Source organism: Phascolarctos cinereus, unplaced genomic scaffold (assembly GCF_003287225.1).
Source record: "Phascolarctos cinereus isolate Bilbo 61053 unplaced genomic scaffold, phaCin_HiC Scaffold_4;HRSCAF=312, whole genome shotgun sequence".
NCBI classification, from domain to species: Eukaryota; Metazoa; Chordata; class Mammalia; order Diprotodontia; family Phascolarctidae; genus Phascolarctos; species Phascolarctos cinereus.
The window spans coordinates 262,858,313-262,875,707 of record NW_027555847.1 but is presented as its reverse complement, the minus strand read 5'-3'; the positions used below and the strand labels follow the sequence as shown (position 1 = coordinate 262,875,707).

Genomic DNA, 17,395 nt, shown 5'->3' with positions numbered 1-17,395 from the left:
GGCCTGCTAAGATTGAAGGACATTTTGTAGCTTTCTTTTGTTTCTTGGGTTGCCAGTGCCAAAGAATCCATCACCAAGTGGCCAGACCACGGGTTGTGAGACTCTTTAATGCTTAGCTAGGTTGGTCCTTAAAAGTGGAAATAGTCTATTACCAGGAACCAAACAGTTCAAATGTGGTATATTAGGCTTATACCCCATTTCTGGGAGTGCCCAAGAAGAGTGTGGATGATAGAGAAAAGTATGTGCTCCAGTAGAGAGGCTGGCATCCTAGATGCCTTGGTGGCATCCTAGAAAAAGATGCTCTTTTCTATATTCCAAGATTCTTTGTTCTCTGGCTCCATAGTTCTTATTTTACAATTCTATCTATATTCTATAACTCTATGTACTATATGCTACCGGTACTATAAATATAGAGGGTACTGGGAGGATGTCACCTCCCCCTCTCTCTCTCTCTCTCTCTCTCTCTCTCTCTCTCTCTCTCTCTCTCTCACTCTCTTTCTCTCTCTCTGATGATGATGATGATGATGATGATGATGAAGGCTGAGGTCCCTGTCTCATAGTTGGCTCCTCAGAACCCAAACAGGACCTTCTCCTTCCTATTCCTCCCCTCCACCCTGAACACCCAACCCCCACTCCCAGTCTTCTACTATATACCATTACATATATAATGCCCTTGGGTCCCTATAACTCTCCAGAACTGAGTCCAGAGCCTAGGGACCTGAAATTCCTGTTAATTTACCACCTACCCCTCCATCCACAACAAGGTGTAAGGTGAGGGAAAACAGGAGGAAGGGGCCACGGAGGAACGGAGTGGGGTATCACATATCTTGGCTAGTGTTATTTGCCCACACTCTTAGCCATTTCATCTGCCCCCCGCAGATATTCCTGGGTTCCCGCAAAGAGTGGAAGTGGGGGAGATGGATGACTCAGACAGACTGGCACAGAAACAGAGAGAAGCAAAGACTGAGAGTCAGAAATAGAAAGAGAAGTAGAATGTATGAAGTCTCCACCCCAGTTCCGCCCAGGGGAACTGGGCGGTGAGACACAAAGCAGGTGGGTTAGATCGCTGAGTCTGGGGGAGCCATGTCCTGCGGCCGGGACCTCATCCTGACGGCTCTGGACAATCTGACTGAAGATGAGTTCAACAGGTTCAAAAGCAAGTTGCTGACGGTGCCCCTGCGGGATGACTGCAAACGTATTCCCCGGGGGACCTTGCAGGACCTGGACCGCGTGACACTCACTGACAAGATAGTCAGTTACTACCTAGATGACTACGGGATAGAGCTGACTGTGCAGGTGCTCCAGAACATGCACATGAGGGCGGAGGCTGTGAGACTCCAGGGAGCAGTAGGGTCTGGTGAGGTTTTCTTCTCCCAATCCCCACCCCTCAGTCAGGAGCCCACCCTCAACCCACCCCCTTCTAACCTCTTCTATTCCACTTCCTAAATTCTGTACCAAGTTTGCAGGCTCAAGTTCCCAGCCTTGAGCTCCACTACAGATTTGGCTCCTTTTCTGGCGCACCGGCCCCTACCCGCCACCCCAAACTATCCCCATCCTGTTCCTTCTTCCCCACCATAGCTTCCTCACCCAGTGTTTGGCTTCCAGATACCTCATGGTTGTCCCACCCTCTCTTCCTCTCAGCATTACTTTCATTTTCTTCTACTGTCTCAAGATCAAGTTTTCCCGGGCTGGGAGTAAGGGAACACAGAGACAAGATATGCCGTAGGAAACACTTAAACACACATGCTCTGACACATGTTGTCAAACATGCACACTAATACACACACAAGTTGACACATATACCAACACCCACAAATGTTCACATATACAGACATTCACAAAGAGATACAGAGCAAGAGAACCAAGTTCTCTCCTTCCCTTCTCTCACTGTCCTTCTCCTGGGACCTTTGGACTTAGACCTGTGTGAGTCGGGAAAGTTGGAGCTATTTGGAGAATGAGGTGAGGGAGAAGAGATGTCCCACACCAGAGGGGCTCCCCAGGAAGCAGGAACTCAGAACTGGGAGAAATTAGGAAGATCACCTTTACATTCTGCCTTTACAGCCTCAAGGCCTGGACCAGCTGGAAATGCAGCCCAGTCCACTCAGCATTCAGCTACAGCATGCACTCCATCAGGTAACGACTAATTCCTTCTCTCTCCAGAGCACTGTAGGTTGAAGTCTTTTGCTCTTCATAGCCTTGTGGAAAGAAGCCGGGGCAGATAGGTGGCACAATGGATAGAGTACAGGCCCTGGATTCCGGAGGACCTGAGTTCAAATCCAGACTCAGACACTTGACGCTTAACTATGTGACCCTGGGCAAGTCGCTTAACCCTGATTGCCTCAAAAAAAAAAAGTAGCCAGTAAGCCTGGAAAGGTCAAAGTCCAGGACCAGGAAGCATCCTCCAACATGTGGAATGTATGTAGTATTCAATCAGTTTGACATTCAACCAGTCCATCTTTCAGGAAGACTTCCTGAATGTCCACTAGGCATTGAGCGGCAGATGGGAGGAATCAGTAAAGTAAGGAAGCATTTATTAAGCATCTACTATGTGCTAGAAACTGAATTAAACGGTAGGGGCACAAAGACAAAATCAAAATAATGTCTTCCCTCATGGAATTTACATTCTAATGAGGGAGTGTGTATACACACACACATACACATGCATATATATGTATGTGTGTATGTATATGCCATAACAGATATAAGACAATTTTAAAGGTGGAGACACTAGCATCTAAGGGGACCAGGAAAAGCTTCATGTAAAAAGTGGTACTTGAATCTAGTCTTTTTTTTTTTTTAGGCAATTGGGGTTAAGTGACTTGCCCAGGGTCACACAGCTAGTAAGTGTCAAGTGTTTGGTCTGAGGCCAGATTTGAACTCAGGGGTCCTCCTGACTTCAGGGCTGGTGCTCTATCCACTGTGCCACCTAGCTCCCCTTGAATCTAGTCTTGAAGGAATTTAGAGACTCCAAGAGACAGAAGTGAGTAGGGAGAGCAATTCTAGGCATAAAGCAGTACAAAGTACTGGAGATGGGGATGGACTATCCTGGGTGTAGAACAGCAATTATCATTAGACTGCAGATTGCATGTATAAGTATAAACAGACTGGAAAGATAGGAAGAGGCCAGGTGGTGATGAGCTTTAACTGCTAGAGAAGTTTGTTTTTGATTCCCAACATAATAAGAAGCCACTGGAGTCTGTTGAGTTGTAGGGGGGCATAGTCAGATTTGCATTTTAGGGAAATCACTTTAGTGTTTAAGTGGAGGATAGACTGGAGTAGGGAGAGACTTAAGACCAAATGGGATAACTATTGCAATGCTCCAGGTGAGATATTACCACCCTGAATTAAGGTGGTAGCCATGTGAGTAGAGCTAAGGGGACATAGACACACAAACACACACACAAGATTAGAAAACTCAATGACTAGAAGTTTTGTGTTACTTCAATAGAAATAGAGAAGTTCAGCTGAGGGATGAGTTTAGGTTGAAAAACAATGAGTTCTGTTTTGGACATGTTGAGTTTGAGATGTGTATTATCTGCATAAAGGTAATAATCAAAACTATGGTAGCTGATGAGATCACCAAGTAAGAGGAGTATAGTGAGAAAGGAGGAGGGGAACCATGCTGGAGCCTTGAGAAACATCCACAGTTAGAGAATGGAACATGAATGATGATCCAACAAAGAAGAACAAGAAGGAAAAGATAGGGGGAGATCCAAAGAAAGCAGTATCATAAAAACCCAGAGATGAGATAACATCCAGGAGGATCTAGATCATTGGTCTAGAGCTGAAAGGGGCCCTCAGAGGCCATCCAATCCAACCTCCTCATTTTGTAGATGAGAAAACCAAGACTTATGGAGGTTAAGTAATTTGCCCAAGATCAACCAAGATTTGAACCCAGGTCCTCAGATTCTAGATCCAAGGTATTCTCCACTGTGTCATCCTGGTCAACTGTGTCAAATGCTGCAAACTGGACTAAAAGGATGAGAAAAGACTATCAGATTTGGCAATTAAGGAGCATTGGTGATATTTGAGAGAGAAGTTTGAGATGATGGATGAGGTCACTAGTCAGATTACAGAGGGTTAGGAAAAGTGAGAAGAGAAGAGAGAAGAGTTAGGATGATAGCTAACAGGGATGGTAAGGATGAAGATTAGAGGGTAGAGACAGTCTTCTCCAGAAAGTGAGCCAAGTCTTGGTAAGTGCCAGAAGATGGAAGGAGCACGAGAGGAAGCCATCAAAAAAGAAATAGAAACTGAGCCAAGGGAATATTTCACATGCATCTTTCTCCAGTGTCAACATGTCACAAAACATATACCAGTGGACTTTGCTTTATAGTGCTTTTATATTGGACATGCTCTCAAATGATTACTGGTAAATAATTCCAATTCTATGAATCCAAAGAATCTCAATTCAGTGCTCTGGGAGTGGTGGCTTTTTAAAGAAGCCATGAAGGATGTTTAAATTGAGGCTTACTATTCTTGGAAACCCTGGGACCAGAGCTTCTGTTAATCCAAATCGTTGGTTCAAGGATTGTAGAATGAATGGAGGTGTCAGATGAAGAAGGGAGGTAGTGAGCACAGCGGGGTTAGTCAGGGAATACTCTTCACAGGAGATCAACTTTTAGTGGAGATCTGAGGGAGAGAAAAGAGATGGATTAGCTAAAAGGCATGGGCAAATGGTCCCACTGAAGATTCAGAAGCTACAATTATGGGTTATTGAGGGGTTTTTATGGGGGAGGGAAAGGAGGAGAAAGCCTTGGGGTAACAAAATATAATTGCTTGGAAGGGCTTCCCCTACCCTAGGGCTAATCAAGGATCAATCTCAGTGGGTGGAGTATCCACCCTTCCTCCTCTATTCCTTCCCATGTGGGTCTGAGGGGCTGTTCTCCCTCCCAGGAGCTAACTATACTCCCGCTTTCTGTTTAACTGTTGTTTCTCCTCCTGAAGTCATCATCTCACCCTTTCTGTGTCTTTCTCTCTGTCCAATGCACTCCAGGGATACATTTTGTGGATAAGCACCGGGTAAGCCTCATCAGTAGTGTCACCCTGGTGGATCAAGTCCTAGATCGGTTGTGTGGGCATGTTCTGAATCCAGAGCACTATGAAGCAATCAAGGCTGAGAACACCCCTCAGAACCAGATGAGGAGGCTCTACAGCTTCATGCGAGCCTGGGATGCTGCCTGTAAAGACCAGCTGTTACAAGCTCTGAAGGATACCCACCCTTTCCTGGTGCAAAAGCTGGAGAGGAGCTGAGGGTCTCCTAGAGTTCCCTTTTACTACAGGATCTAAGAACTACGTTCCGACCCTGGCACTTCAACATCTGGCTCTCAAGGCCCCCACAAATTGCCTCATAAAAGTAAAATAAAACTATGAAAACTGATTCTCTTCCATGTATCTGTTTTCTTCCTCCTATTCTGATTTTCCAGTGATCTCCCCAACCCCATTCCTACTCCCCAAGTGGGATCAAGGCTGTTTCCTTGACTTCCTCACAGGGAAGTCCCTTTCAGCCATGAAACCCTGCTATATACTCCACTCTAGGACTGAAAATCCTGACCCCTCAGGGCAGCTAGGTGGCACAGTGGATAGAGCGCTTGCCCTGAAGTCAGGAAGATCTGAGTTCAAATCCGGCCTCAGACCAAACACCTGACACTAGCTGTGTGACCCTGGGCAAGTCACTTAACCCCAGTTGCCTAAAAAACAAACAAACAAACAAAAAACCCAACAAAAACAAAAACTTAAAAAAAAAAAAGAAAGAAAATCCTTACCCCTACTTTCCAGCTCACCAGGCATGTGCCCAACTCTCACATAGGTACCACAATGAAAATCTGGAAAAGAAAGAGAAGTAATATCCTCTAGTTAGTCTAGAACTGCACAAAAAGACAGTCAAAAGGCTGTAGAGACTGGTTTAAGGTTTGGGTAAGCCAGCTTGGGCAAAAGTGGAGGCAATGGTGTCTAAAATCTAGACAGGTGAAATCAGCCAAGACTTTGAACAAAGACCTCATAAGTCAGGACCAACTCTAGTAATCAGATGCTTGAAGTTAGAACCCAGCCCTGGCCTCTCAGAACAGAAGCAGAAAATAGAACTTGGCCTTAATAGCACTAGGCAGTGCAACCAAACCTGGCATTGTACTCCTTGGAATACTGGAAACCGCAGGAGGATACATACAGGACCAACTCAGTACCTGGACACTAGAGGCCTGAGGCCTGAGTGATCTCTAATACTCCATCTGGGGCTCTTTAGGACCACACGAGGGCTGAAGCCAATTCTTAACAGTGTACTATGAAAAGAGAAGCAAAAGGAAAGCAGCTAAGGCCTAAATCCACAAGGGTCTACGAGGAGACCAAGACAAAGCTTTTGACAAAACATCCCTTTATGTTAAAGGTACTAGAAAGCATAGGAATAAGTGAACCTTTCCTTGATAGGGTAAGTAGTTTCTAATACCAAGAACTAACATTATCTGTAATGGAGAAACACTAGAAGCCTTTCCAATAAGACAGGGATGTCCAATGTCACCTATTATTTGACATATTTCAAGTTATTTGCTATAGCAATAAAACAAAAAAACATAGGAAAATAAGAAACAAAATTATTGCTTTTGTAGATGACATTGTGATTTACTTAGAGAACCTTGGAATTCAACTAAAATTAATTAAAACAACAATTTCAGCAAAGTAGCAAAACATAAAATAAATGCATAAAATCACCAGATATCCTGTATATTACCAATAAAACCTAGTAGAATGAGACATAAAAAAAACTTTATTCAAAATAACCATAGCATTTATAAAATATCTGAGTCATCTTATACACCAAGGAATTATATGGATAAAACTATAACACACTCAACAAAAAATAAAGGCAGACTTTTAAATAAGTGGAGAGGAATTAACTTCTTATGTTTAGGCCATACTGATATAAAAATGATAATATCATATAAATATTTGTACAAATTCAATATCGCATCAGCCCAACTATCAAAGATATAGAACTAGGTAAAACTATAACAAAATTTATCTGGAGGAACCAAAAATCTTGAGGGAAAGGCTAAAAAAAAAGTGGGAGGCAAAGACCTAGAACAGACCTGCACAACTTGTTACTAGGTAGGGGCCAAAATTAAAATAGGCTAAACTTTGGGCTGCAGACAGGTTTTTAGCAGCATCCTTTCCAAGTAAAGATAACTAAAGACAGACCGATGATGGTTGGTTGCTTCGGGTCACATGACAAATAGGAGAAAAATGAGCAGTGGTGGGTTCCCAACCCCCACCCCAAAAATCCTTTGTCGAGCCTCAACTGGCCCACAGGCCATGTGTTGCACAGGCCTGCCTTAGAAAAGCCAGATCTGAAGCTATATAACAAAAGAGTAATCATTAAACAATTTTGTGCTGGTTAAAAATTAGAAAAGTTGATCAATGGTACAGATTAGGAACAAAATATTAAAAAAAAAACAATCAAGCAGTAATATAGTGTTTGATAAATCCAATGATTCTAACTAAGATTCTAACTAAGGACTCACTAATTGACAAGAACTGCTGGGAAAACTGGAAAAGAGCCTGGGAAAAATTAAGCTTACATCAGCATCTCATACCTCAGACCACAGTAAGCTCTAAATGAATATGTGGCCTAAATATAAATGGCCAGATCATAAAAAAATTAGAGGAAAATTCAAGAATTCACTACGATGCTTAGGGAGAGAAGTCTTGGCCAAACAAGATATAGAAAAGATCACAAAAGATTAAATGAAAAATGTTGATTACATAAAATTGAAGTTTTTGCATAAACTAAAACAATGCAGTGAGAATTAGAGGAGAAGGAGTTAACGGGGGGGGGGGGAATCTTTGCAGAAACTTCTCTGACAGATATCTGACATCCAAAACTATAGGTAACAAGAATGATTCCTCTAATAAAGAAATGGGCAAAGGATATGAGCAGACAATTCTCAGAAGAAGAAACACAACCTATCAACAACCACATGAAAAAATGCTTCAAATCACTAATAATAAGAAAAATGAAAATTTTAAAAACTCTAAAGTTACATGTCACATATATCAGGTTGGCAAAGTTGTTACAAAGGGGAAATGACAGCTATTTGAGGGGCTATCAGAGGACACGTACCTTAACACACTGTTATTGGAAATGTCAATTAGTCCTACCATTCAGGAAAGAAAATTGGAGCTTTCCAAAATGTCACTAAGCTGTGAATACCCTTTGGCTCAACAATGTCACTTTAAGGGACGTCCCAAAGAGATTAAAGACAAAGAAAAAGGACTCATATGCACAAAAATATTTACAATAGCATTTTTGGTAGCAACTGGGTACCCCTCTATTGAGGAATGGCTGAATAATTACAGTATATGAATATAATGAAATATTATCATCCTTCAAGAAATGACAAAAGAAATGGATTCAGAGAAACCTCTGAATTTCAGGAAAGAAATTCTAGAAACAAGAAATCAAACTATGTTGATAAGAAAGAATACTTATATTAGAGAAGGATTTTCTAGAAACCTTCTGGTTTCTAACAATTGCTTCACTCTTTCAGAAACCCCTAAATTGTAGTTTAATTATCATAGACCCAAATATTCATTATTTGAAAAGAAACAACAGTCAGAATTACTATCTGGCCCTGAATCTGACCCAAAAGAAGAAACTAGTTCCTGAAATAGAAATGATAGAAACTTTGTGGAGGTGAGGAAGCGACCACTCTTTCTAGGAATTCCTGAAGGAGAATGACAGGAAAGTCAGGTATAGTCTGACAGTTATCCTTGATTTCTAGGAAACAGATTTCAAAGTGTACAGAAAAATAATAAATGGAATGTTATGGTTTGACACTGTTTTTTATTATTTAAAAAATCAGTGTTATTTTCTCTTGAATGAACAAAAAATTATCTGGCAGACAATTTTCTTGACCCAGCAGATGCAATTATCCCTTCCACACTGTGACTTCCCCCATCATGGTTTTGATATATTGCAGACTGGAATAAAAAAATTAAATGGGAACTTTTTGGGAGTTTTGTGGAAGCCATAGACGGACATGCGAAATCCAGCAGATGACACAGAGACTATAGGCAAACAAATACTTAACCCAAATTTTACAATAAGGTACCGGAACACCCTATAAAAGGGAAAAAAAATTCAGACTTCTACTCTGGTAAGAAGGGAGGGCTAAAACATTTATGTGTGTATTCTAGATCACTGGGGCTCTGTGCCCTTAATCTCCATGAAGTGGAAGGGATAACCATATTTTCCAATGAAAAGTCAAATAAAACCTTTTAAAAAGTGTCTTCCTGAAAATAAAGTTTTTTAAACCAATTTTGAACAGAAAGTAGGAATGTGTCATCTAATTTTTTTCAAGTTTTAATGATACACTGTTTTTGTCATAGTCATTTCCCCTGAAACGTCCCTCAAGAGTCTACTATCAAATTGTCTCTTATAACAACTTTTTTTTGTTGCTGTTGAGTCATTTTGGTTGTGTCTGATTTTTCGTGATGCCATTTGGGGTTTTCTTGGCAAAAATACTGAAGTAGTTTTGCTTTTTCCTTTTCTAGCTCATTTTACAGATGAGGAACTGAGGCAAACAGGGTTAAATGACTTGCCCAGGGTCATACAACTAATAAGTGTTTGAGGCTGGATTTGAATTCAAGAAGATCAGTCTTCCTGACTTCAGGCCTGGCACTCTATCTGCTGAGCCACCTAATTTATCATAACAACTAAATAATAACAACAATCCTTTAAACAAAACCAACATGGGTGTTTTTTAGAGCTTAAGCCTGAAAATTCCATATCTCATTAGTTCTCTGAGACCAGAGTGATGACAATCACTGGTGATGACAATTTAATAGATTTTGACTGACTTTTAATGTTGTTTATTTATGTTATTGTAGTACTTGTATATATTATTCCCTTTATTCTGCTATGATCTATATAAATTCATGTCTTCCCACATTTCTCTGAATTCCTCGTATTTGTAATTTCTTTCTTTTTTCTTATATTTGTCCAGACCTTTGATTTCATTATTTCTTATGGTACAGTGGTAAATATCTTATTACATTCATATACCATAACCTCTCTAGCTGCTCTCCAATTGACAGGCACTCATTTTGTTTTCTGGTATTTGTTACCATGGTGCTGCTATTAATATATATATATATATATATATATATATATATATACACACACACACACACACACACACACACACATGCACACACACACATATATGTATGTGTGTGGCATTTTTTCTTGTCTTTGGCCCACTTAACATATATGGCCAAGAGTGGGATCTCAAAAGGTAGAAGCATATTATTGAATTTTCTAGCATAGTTCAAAATTCTTTTCCATAAAGGTTGTATGTATTCACTACTCCATAGCTCCATGAACAGTGTGTTAGTATTCCTACCTTCCCACAATACCTCTAATTTGACTATTTACACATTTTTTCATCTTTGCCATGTTGAGAGCCATGAAGTAAAACCTCAGAGTGGGTTTAAATTTCATTCCTCTTATTGTTGTTCGTTCTTTGTTTTCAAAGAGGACCAATGACATTGTGAGTGATATGCTGACTTGCACGTGAATTGGATTTAAGTGAGGCAGAGTTGCTAGAAGTCCTCAGTCTCTCTCTCTTCCTGAGTCATCCAAGTTCAGTGACAGGGCAAAAGTCTGGATGACTGGCAATGGCCCCGGCTGCATTAGATGTAGACCACAGAGAGGTAGTTTTGCCAGTGAGTAGTGTGGGAGGGAAGGAGAAAGAATCCTCTCTGCATTTTGAAGAGCAACTAGGAAGTGGCATTTGAAAATTCTCAGTTAAATCCAAATTACTGAGGGACAGCACAGTGTAGGGTTCAGCGAGCAGGTCTGTTCTGAAAAGCCTATACTGGGCTGTGAGAGTTCTGAATTTGTTTGTGATCTTGGGTAGAGGTGTGTGAGTGTGTATTTGGTATTTAAATAGCTCTTCTCCTCCTTTTTCTACTTTTCCTCTTCCTCCTTTTCTTCCTTCTCTTCTTCTTCCTCCTTTTCATCTGCTTCTTCCCCTCCTTTCTTTCCTCTAGGGTAATGACACGTTAATGTCAGAATGTTGCACAATGTTGTATCAAAACCCCAGCAGAGACTTAACTACTGGAAAGACAAGTACAATGGATTGAATCACAGCTTCTGAGGGATGAATTTGGGCCATTGTTAGGCAGTGTTTGGCCAGCAAAATACACTCATTGAAGGGCAGCTAAGCGGCACAGTGAATAGAGCACTGGCCCTGGAGTCAGGAGGACCTGAGTTCAAATCCAGCCTCAGACACATGATATTTCCTAGCTGTGTGACTCTGGGCAAGTCACTTAACCCCAATTGCCTCACTAAAAAACCAACCAACCAAACAAACAAACAAAATACACTCATTGAAACACTGGCAGCTTAAGGTTGGGAAGCTCACATGGAGAAAACCCAGTTGAAGGAATATCTAACAACATCAGGGTAATTGATGCATAAATCTTAATTACTTTCTCTTCCTACAAAAATGCGCTGTTCCACAGTAAGGAGATTGACCGTTTGCCTTGGTCAAAGGCTCCTGGCATATCTCCTGTGCTCACACGTGCCATTTCTGTGCAGTAAGCAACAAAATTTAAAACTTTTTTGGTCAGACTGACCTGAATGTCTTTATTCTCCTTCAGACAATCACCTGCTTCTTTTTTAGATTCTCAATAAAATATTTGAGGACCTTTGGATTGAAAAGGCTCTTAAAAGGAGTTTCAGACCACCTCCTTGTCCCAAGGGCTTTATATATTTGTATACTGTTACAGTCATATTCTACCTTAAGCATGGCTTAAAAAAAAAAAGAGTTAATCTTTATACAGCACTTTAAGATTTACATGTCACTTTTCTCAAAACAATGCTGTGAGGTAGGACATGCAATTATTATTTTTCTCAAGTTTTTCCCCACTCCAACCCATCCTCTACACTGTGGAGTCAGCACTGGTCTGACCACATCACCCAGCCCCATTCAATAAACCCCAGTGGCTCCCTATTACCTCCAGAATTAAATATGAAATCTTCTATTTGGCTTTTAAAGCCCTTCATAACCTAGCCCCTTCCTACCTTTCTGGCCTTCTCATACCCTATGTATTCTATGATCCAGTGACACTGACCTCCTTGCTATTTCTCACATAATAACATTCCATCTTTAGACGCTGGGCATTTTCAATGGCTGTTCCTCATGCCTGGAAGTCTGTCCTTCATTTCTATCTAGCTGAAGGCAGAAAAGTAGTGCAGTGTATGGAGAACTGGGTCTGGAGTCAGAAAGACCTGGATTCAAATATACTCTGTTCAGTAATTCAGTCATGTCTGACTCTTTGTGACCCTATTTGGGGTTTTCTTGGCAGTGATATTGCAGTGGTTTGCCATTTCCTTCTCCAGCTCATTTTACAGATGAGAAAACTGAAGCAAACAGCATTAAGTGACCTGCTCAGGATCACACAGCTAGTAATTGGGGAATGACTCTTACATATTTAAATAAATCCCCTATATATTGTGGATATGATATCTTTATCAGATATATTTGATGCACATCCCTGTCCCCCTGCCCATTTGACTTGTGTTCTTTAAATTTGACAGTGTGTTACTAACATTGACTGTTATAATTGACTAGTGTTTGTTTGCCTCTTCATGCTAACTTTCTTTATGACTCTATTGTTTTGCGCATACTCAGATCCGGGCTGCAGTCCTGAGTAGCAGTCCCAGGGCAGGGAGGAACACTAGCATACCAGAGCATGCAGCTGCAGCGGAATGGGAACTCTCATCGCAGTTCCAGGACAGAGAAGAGTACTTGTGGTCACTCATAGACCAGAGCACAGGCCAGGAGAGTAGTAAACACAGCTCTCCTAGAAAATTGGGAAGAGAAATGAGAGTGATACAAAAAAATCATGAAAAGAGAGTCAATTGCTTGGTAAAGGAAGCACACGAAAAAATACTGAATAAACTAACACCTTAAAAAACAGACTAGGCCAAATGGTAAAAGAGGCACAAAAATCCAATGAAGAGAAGAAAGCCTTGAAAAGCAAAATTGGCCAACGGAAAAAGAGGTACAAAAATTCACCAAAGAGAAGTTAAAAAAGCAGAATTGGACAAATGGAAAAAGAGGTACAAACATTCACTGAAGAAAAGAACTCTTTAAAAAATAGAATTGGCCAAATGGAAAAGGAGGTAACAAAAGCTCACTGAAGAAAATAATTCTTTCAAAATTAGAATTGGGCAAGTGGAAACTAATGACTTTATGAGACATTAAGAAACAATAAAACAAACCCAACTCCATCCACTGTACCACCTAGCTGCCCCCCCGATCATTTTGAAGAGAATATTTTGTAAATATTGAACTATTATAAAAATCAATCAATCAAATAGCAATTATTAAGCACCTACTATGTGCTAGGTACTGTTTGTCACTGATGGTACAAGCACTAAAATGAAACACTCTTTACTTACAATATTTACATGTTAATAAATAAGACAAAAATATATTTTTTAAAAAAGCCAAAAGAATAAAAAAAAAAAGACAATGTGAAATATCTCATTGGAAAAACAACTGACTTGGAAAATAGATCCAGAAGAGATAATTCAAAAATTATTGGACTATCTAAAAGCCACAATTGAAAAAAGAGCCTGGACATCATCTTTTGAGAAATTAGCAAGGAAAACTATCCTGATAATCTGAAACCAGAGGGTAAAATAAAAATTGAAAGAATCCACTGATTACTTCCTTAAAGAGATCCCAAAATACAAATTCCCAGGAATATTATAGCCAAATCCCAGAGCTCTCAGGTCAAGGAGAAAATATTGCAAGTAGACAGAAAGAAACAACTGAAATAGTGTGGAGCCACAATCAGGATAACACAAGATTTAGTAGCTTCTACATTAAAGGATCAGAGAGCTTGGAACATAGTATTCTGAAAAGCAAAGGAGCTAGGATTACAACCAAGAATCACCTACTCAGCAAAAGTGAGTATAATCCTTCAGGGGGAAATGGATATTCAATAAAATAGAAGACTTCCAAATATAAATGATGAAAAGATAAGAGCTGAATAGAAAACTTAAATGTCAAATACAAGACTCAAGAGAAGCATAAAAAAGTAAATGGGAAAGGGAAATCACAAAGGACTTAATAAGGTTAAACTGTTTACATTCCAGAGTGGTTGTACCAACTCACAGCTCCACTAGTAGTAAATTAGTGTGCATAGGCTAAAATTCTGTAGAGAAATCACATTAAGAGGGGATGTGGAAAGTTTTCTGCAATGAAGTTTAAGAATAAGGAATAAAGTTATTATGATAAGAAAGAAAAATACTTATTTATAGCCATATAAAAAATTGGTAACCATAACTATATTAAACCAATGTGATATATCCAGAAGTAAGTATATTAATGTGACTACCCAGAGAGTTCATAAAACAATTTATATTTTTAAAAGATGTGCAAATTTAAATGAGCAAAGATGGTAAAAGAAGGAAAAATTGAATACTGTAGAAGTTGTGAAAGACATCAAAGTAATTTATGACTGGCAAGTTCTTGAATTGGTTGAACAATCACAGAAATTAATTTGTAATTATATAAGAAAAATACTAAATTTTACTAAAAATTAAATGCTAAATAGTAAATTTGGTAAAAAAAAAAGTAGATACTAAAAAGTGAATGCTTTTTTTTTAACATGTAGATCTTATCCCCAGGATTATACCCCATAAAATAAAGGACAGATAGAAAAGGCTCACAATGTATAAATATATTTGTAGCATCATTTTTAAATAAAAAGATGGAAATAAAGTATATGCTTAATGATGTGGCTGAACAAACTTGGTGTTTCTGTTATAAGGAATGAGCCTAAATGTAACATAGTAGAAAGATTGCTGAACTTGAAGCTAGGAAACCATGGGTTAGAGACTTGTCTTTAAACACATGCTATGTGACTCTAGATCGTTTAACCTATAAGGGAACCAGGAAACCATCTAATGCAATTGACGATCTCTATTGGTAAAGGGAATTTCCCTAATGGAAGCTCCCTCCACTAATGAAATCACAGGTCTAGTAGGCAAGAAATATTAATCGAACACCTACTACGTGCCAGGCACTTTGTGAAGGACTGGGAATACAAAGAAAGGCAAAATAGCAACAGGAACAACAACAACAAAACCTGTCCCTACTCTCAAGGATTTTACATTCTAATGGGGGAGATGACATGCAAACAAATATGTACAAATAAACTACATACAGGATAAATAGAAAATAATAGAGGAGGAAGGTGCTTACATTAAGGAGAGTGAGAAAGGCTTTTTGTAAAGAGATGGGATGTTATCTGGGATTTGAAGGAAGCCAGGGAAGCCAGAAGGCAGAGATGTGAAGGGAGAGAGTTCTAGGCATGGGGAACAGCCAATGAGAATGCCTTGAGTTGGGATTTGGCATAATGTGTTCAAGGGCAGCAAAGAGGCCAGCGTCCCTGGATTGTAGAGTACGTAGAGGTGAGTAGGTGTAAGAAAGACTGGGAAGGTAAGGAGGGACCAGGTTATGAAGGGCTTTAAAAGCCAATCAGAGGATTTCATGTTTGATCCTGGAGGCAAGAGGGGACTACTGGAGTTTATTGAGGAAGGGGATGATGTGGTCAGATTTATACTTTAGGAAGATTGCTTAGAAAGCTGAGTGAATGCTAGGTCTATATCTCAAAGACATAAAAAAGACGGTGAGGGGGGGAGGACCTATTTGTACAAAAATATTTTATAGCAGCTCTTTTTGTGGTGGCTAAGAATGGAAAATGAAGGGATGCCCATAAATTGGGGAATGGCTAAATAATTTGTGGTATATGATTGTAATGGAGTATTATTGTGCTATGAGAAATGACAAGCAGGATGATTTCAGAAAAACCTGGAAAGACTTATACGAACTGATGAGAAGCGAAGTGACCAGAACCAGGAGAATGTTATACACAGTAATAGCAATATTGGTTGATGAGGGACTGTGAACGACTTCTTAGCAATACGATGATCCAAGACAATCCCAAAAGATACGTAATGAAACATACTATCCACCTCCAGAGAAAGGACATATGGTTTGAATGCGGGCTGAGGTATGCTAGTTTTTCACTTTCTTTCTTTTTATCTTATTTGAGTCTTCTTGTACAAAATGACTAATATGGAAACAGTTTTTTCCAATTTTTTAACATTTTTATTTAAAGTTTGGAGTTCCAAATTCTATTCTTCCCTCCTTCCTTCCCCTCCCCTTGAGATGGTAAGCAATTAGATACAGGTTATACATGTACAACATTAAATGTTTTACTTGTTGCACATGTATAACTTATATCCGATTGATTACCATCTCAGGCTGAGGGGAGGGGAGGGGAGGGAGAGAGAGAGGCAGGCATAGAATTTGGAACTTTAAACTTAAAAATTGTTTTAATATGTAATTGGGGAGGATTATTTGTGTGTGTGTGTATGTATGTATGTATGTATGTATGTATGTATGTATGTATGTATAAAGAAAGCTGAGTGGAGGATGGATTGGAATGGGTAAAGGCTTGAGGCAGGAAGACCAACAAGAAGGCTATTGAAATGATCCAAACATGAGGTGATGAGATCCTGTATCAGTGGGTGGTAGTGGCACTGGAGATAAGTGGACATATACAAGTGATACTACTAGGAAGGTAAAAACAAAGGACTTGAAAAGAGATTGGGTATGTGGGGTGAGTGAGAGTGAGGAGTTGAGGATGACAACTTTGCAAGCCTGGGTGACTGAGGGCAGGGGAGGAGATAGACGGTGGTGCCTTTGATGGTCATAGGAAAGTTAGGAAGAGGGGAAGCTGTGGCGGGGAAGATAGTAAGTCTGATTTTGGATATGTTGAGTCTGAGACGTCTACCAGCCTTCCATCTGAGATGTCCGACAGTCAGCCAGTTGGAAACGCAAGACTGGAGATTAGGAGAGAGGTGAAGTCTAGTTCAGTGGATCTCAGAATCATCAACAGAGATACGATAATTAAACCCGTGGGAGCTAAGGAGATAACTAAATGAAATAATGAGAGCCCAGGACAGAGTCTTGGGGCACGCACACAAACATGACCTAGATAAGAATATAGCAAAAGAGCCTGATAGGTGAGAGGAAACCAACATAAAGAAAAGAGAATATGAAAGAGAAAGGGTGATTAGCAATACTGAAGGCTGCGGGAATGATGAAACGAGAAATTCAGAGAAACATGGGAAAACTGATGTGGAATGATACAATGAGCCAAAAGAACAGTATCTATTACTGCAACAATGTCAATTGAGTCAACACTATACGGCAACAAAACTCAGGTTAAATCTAACAGATAGGTTTGCTCTCAAACTATTACATCTAAAATACTCCTCCTTCCTTACTGTTAACAACTGGGAAATCACAAAAGT

General features: G+C 39.8%; 1 protein-coding gene across 1 annotated transcript; it reads left to right on the top strand.

Annotated features, from left to right (window-relative positions):
* Positions 1–1,000: 1,000 nt before the first annotated feature.
* On the top strand, positions 1,001–5,377 carry LOC110220572 (apoptosis-associated speck-like protein containing a CARD). Its single transcript, XM_021004622.2, has 3 exons — positions 1,001–1,357; positions 2,062–2,133; positions 4,994–5,377. Exons 1-3 carry the CDS (start codon positions 1,084–1,086, stop codon positions 5,248–5,250), a joined length of 603 nt encoding a protein of 200 aa, XP_020860281.1. The 5' UTR covers positions 1,001–1,083; the 3' UTR covers positions 5,251–5,377.
* Positions 5,378–17,395: the final 12,018 nt, after the last annotated feature.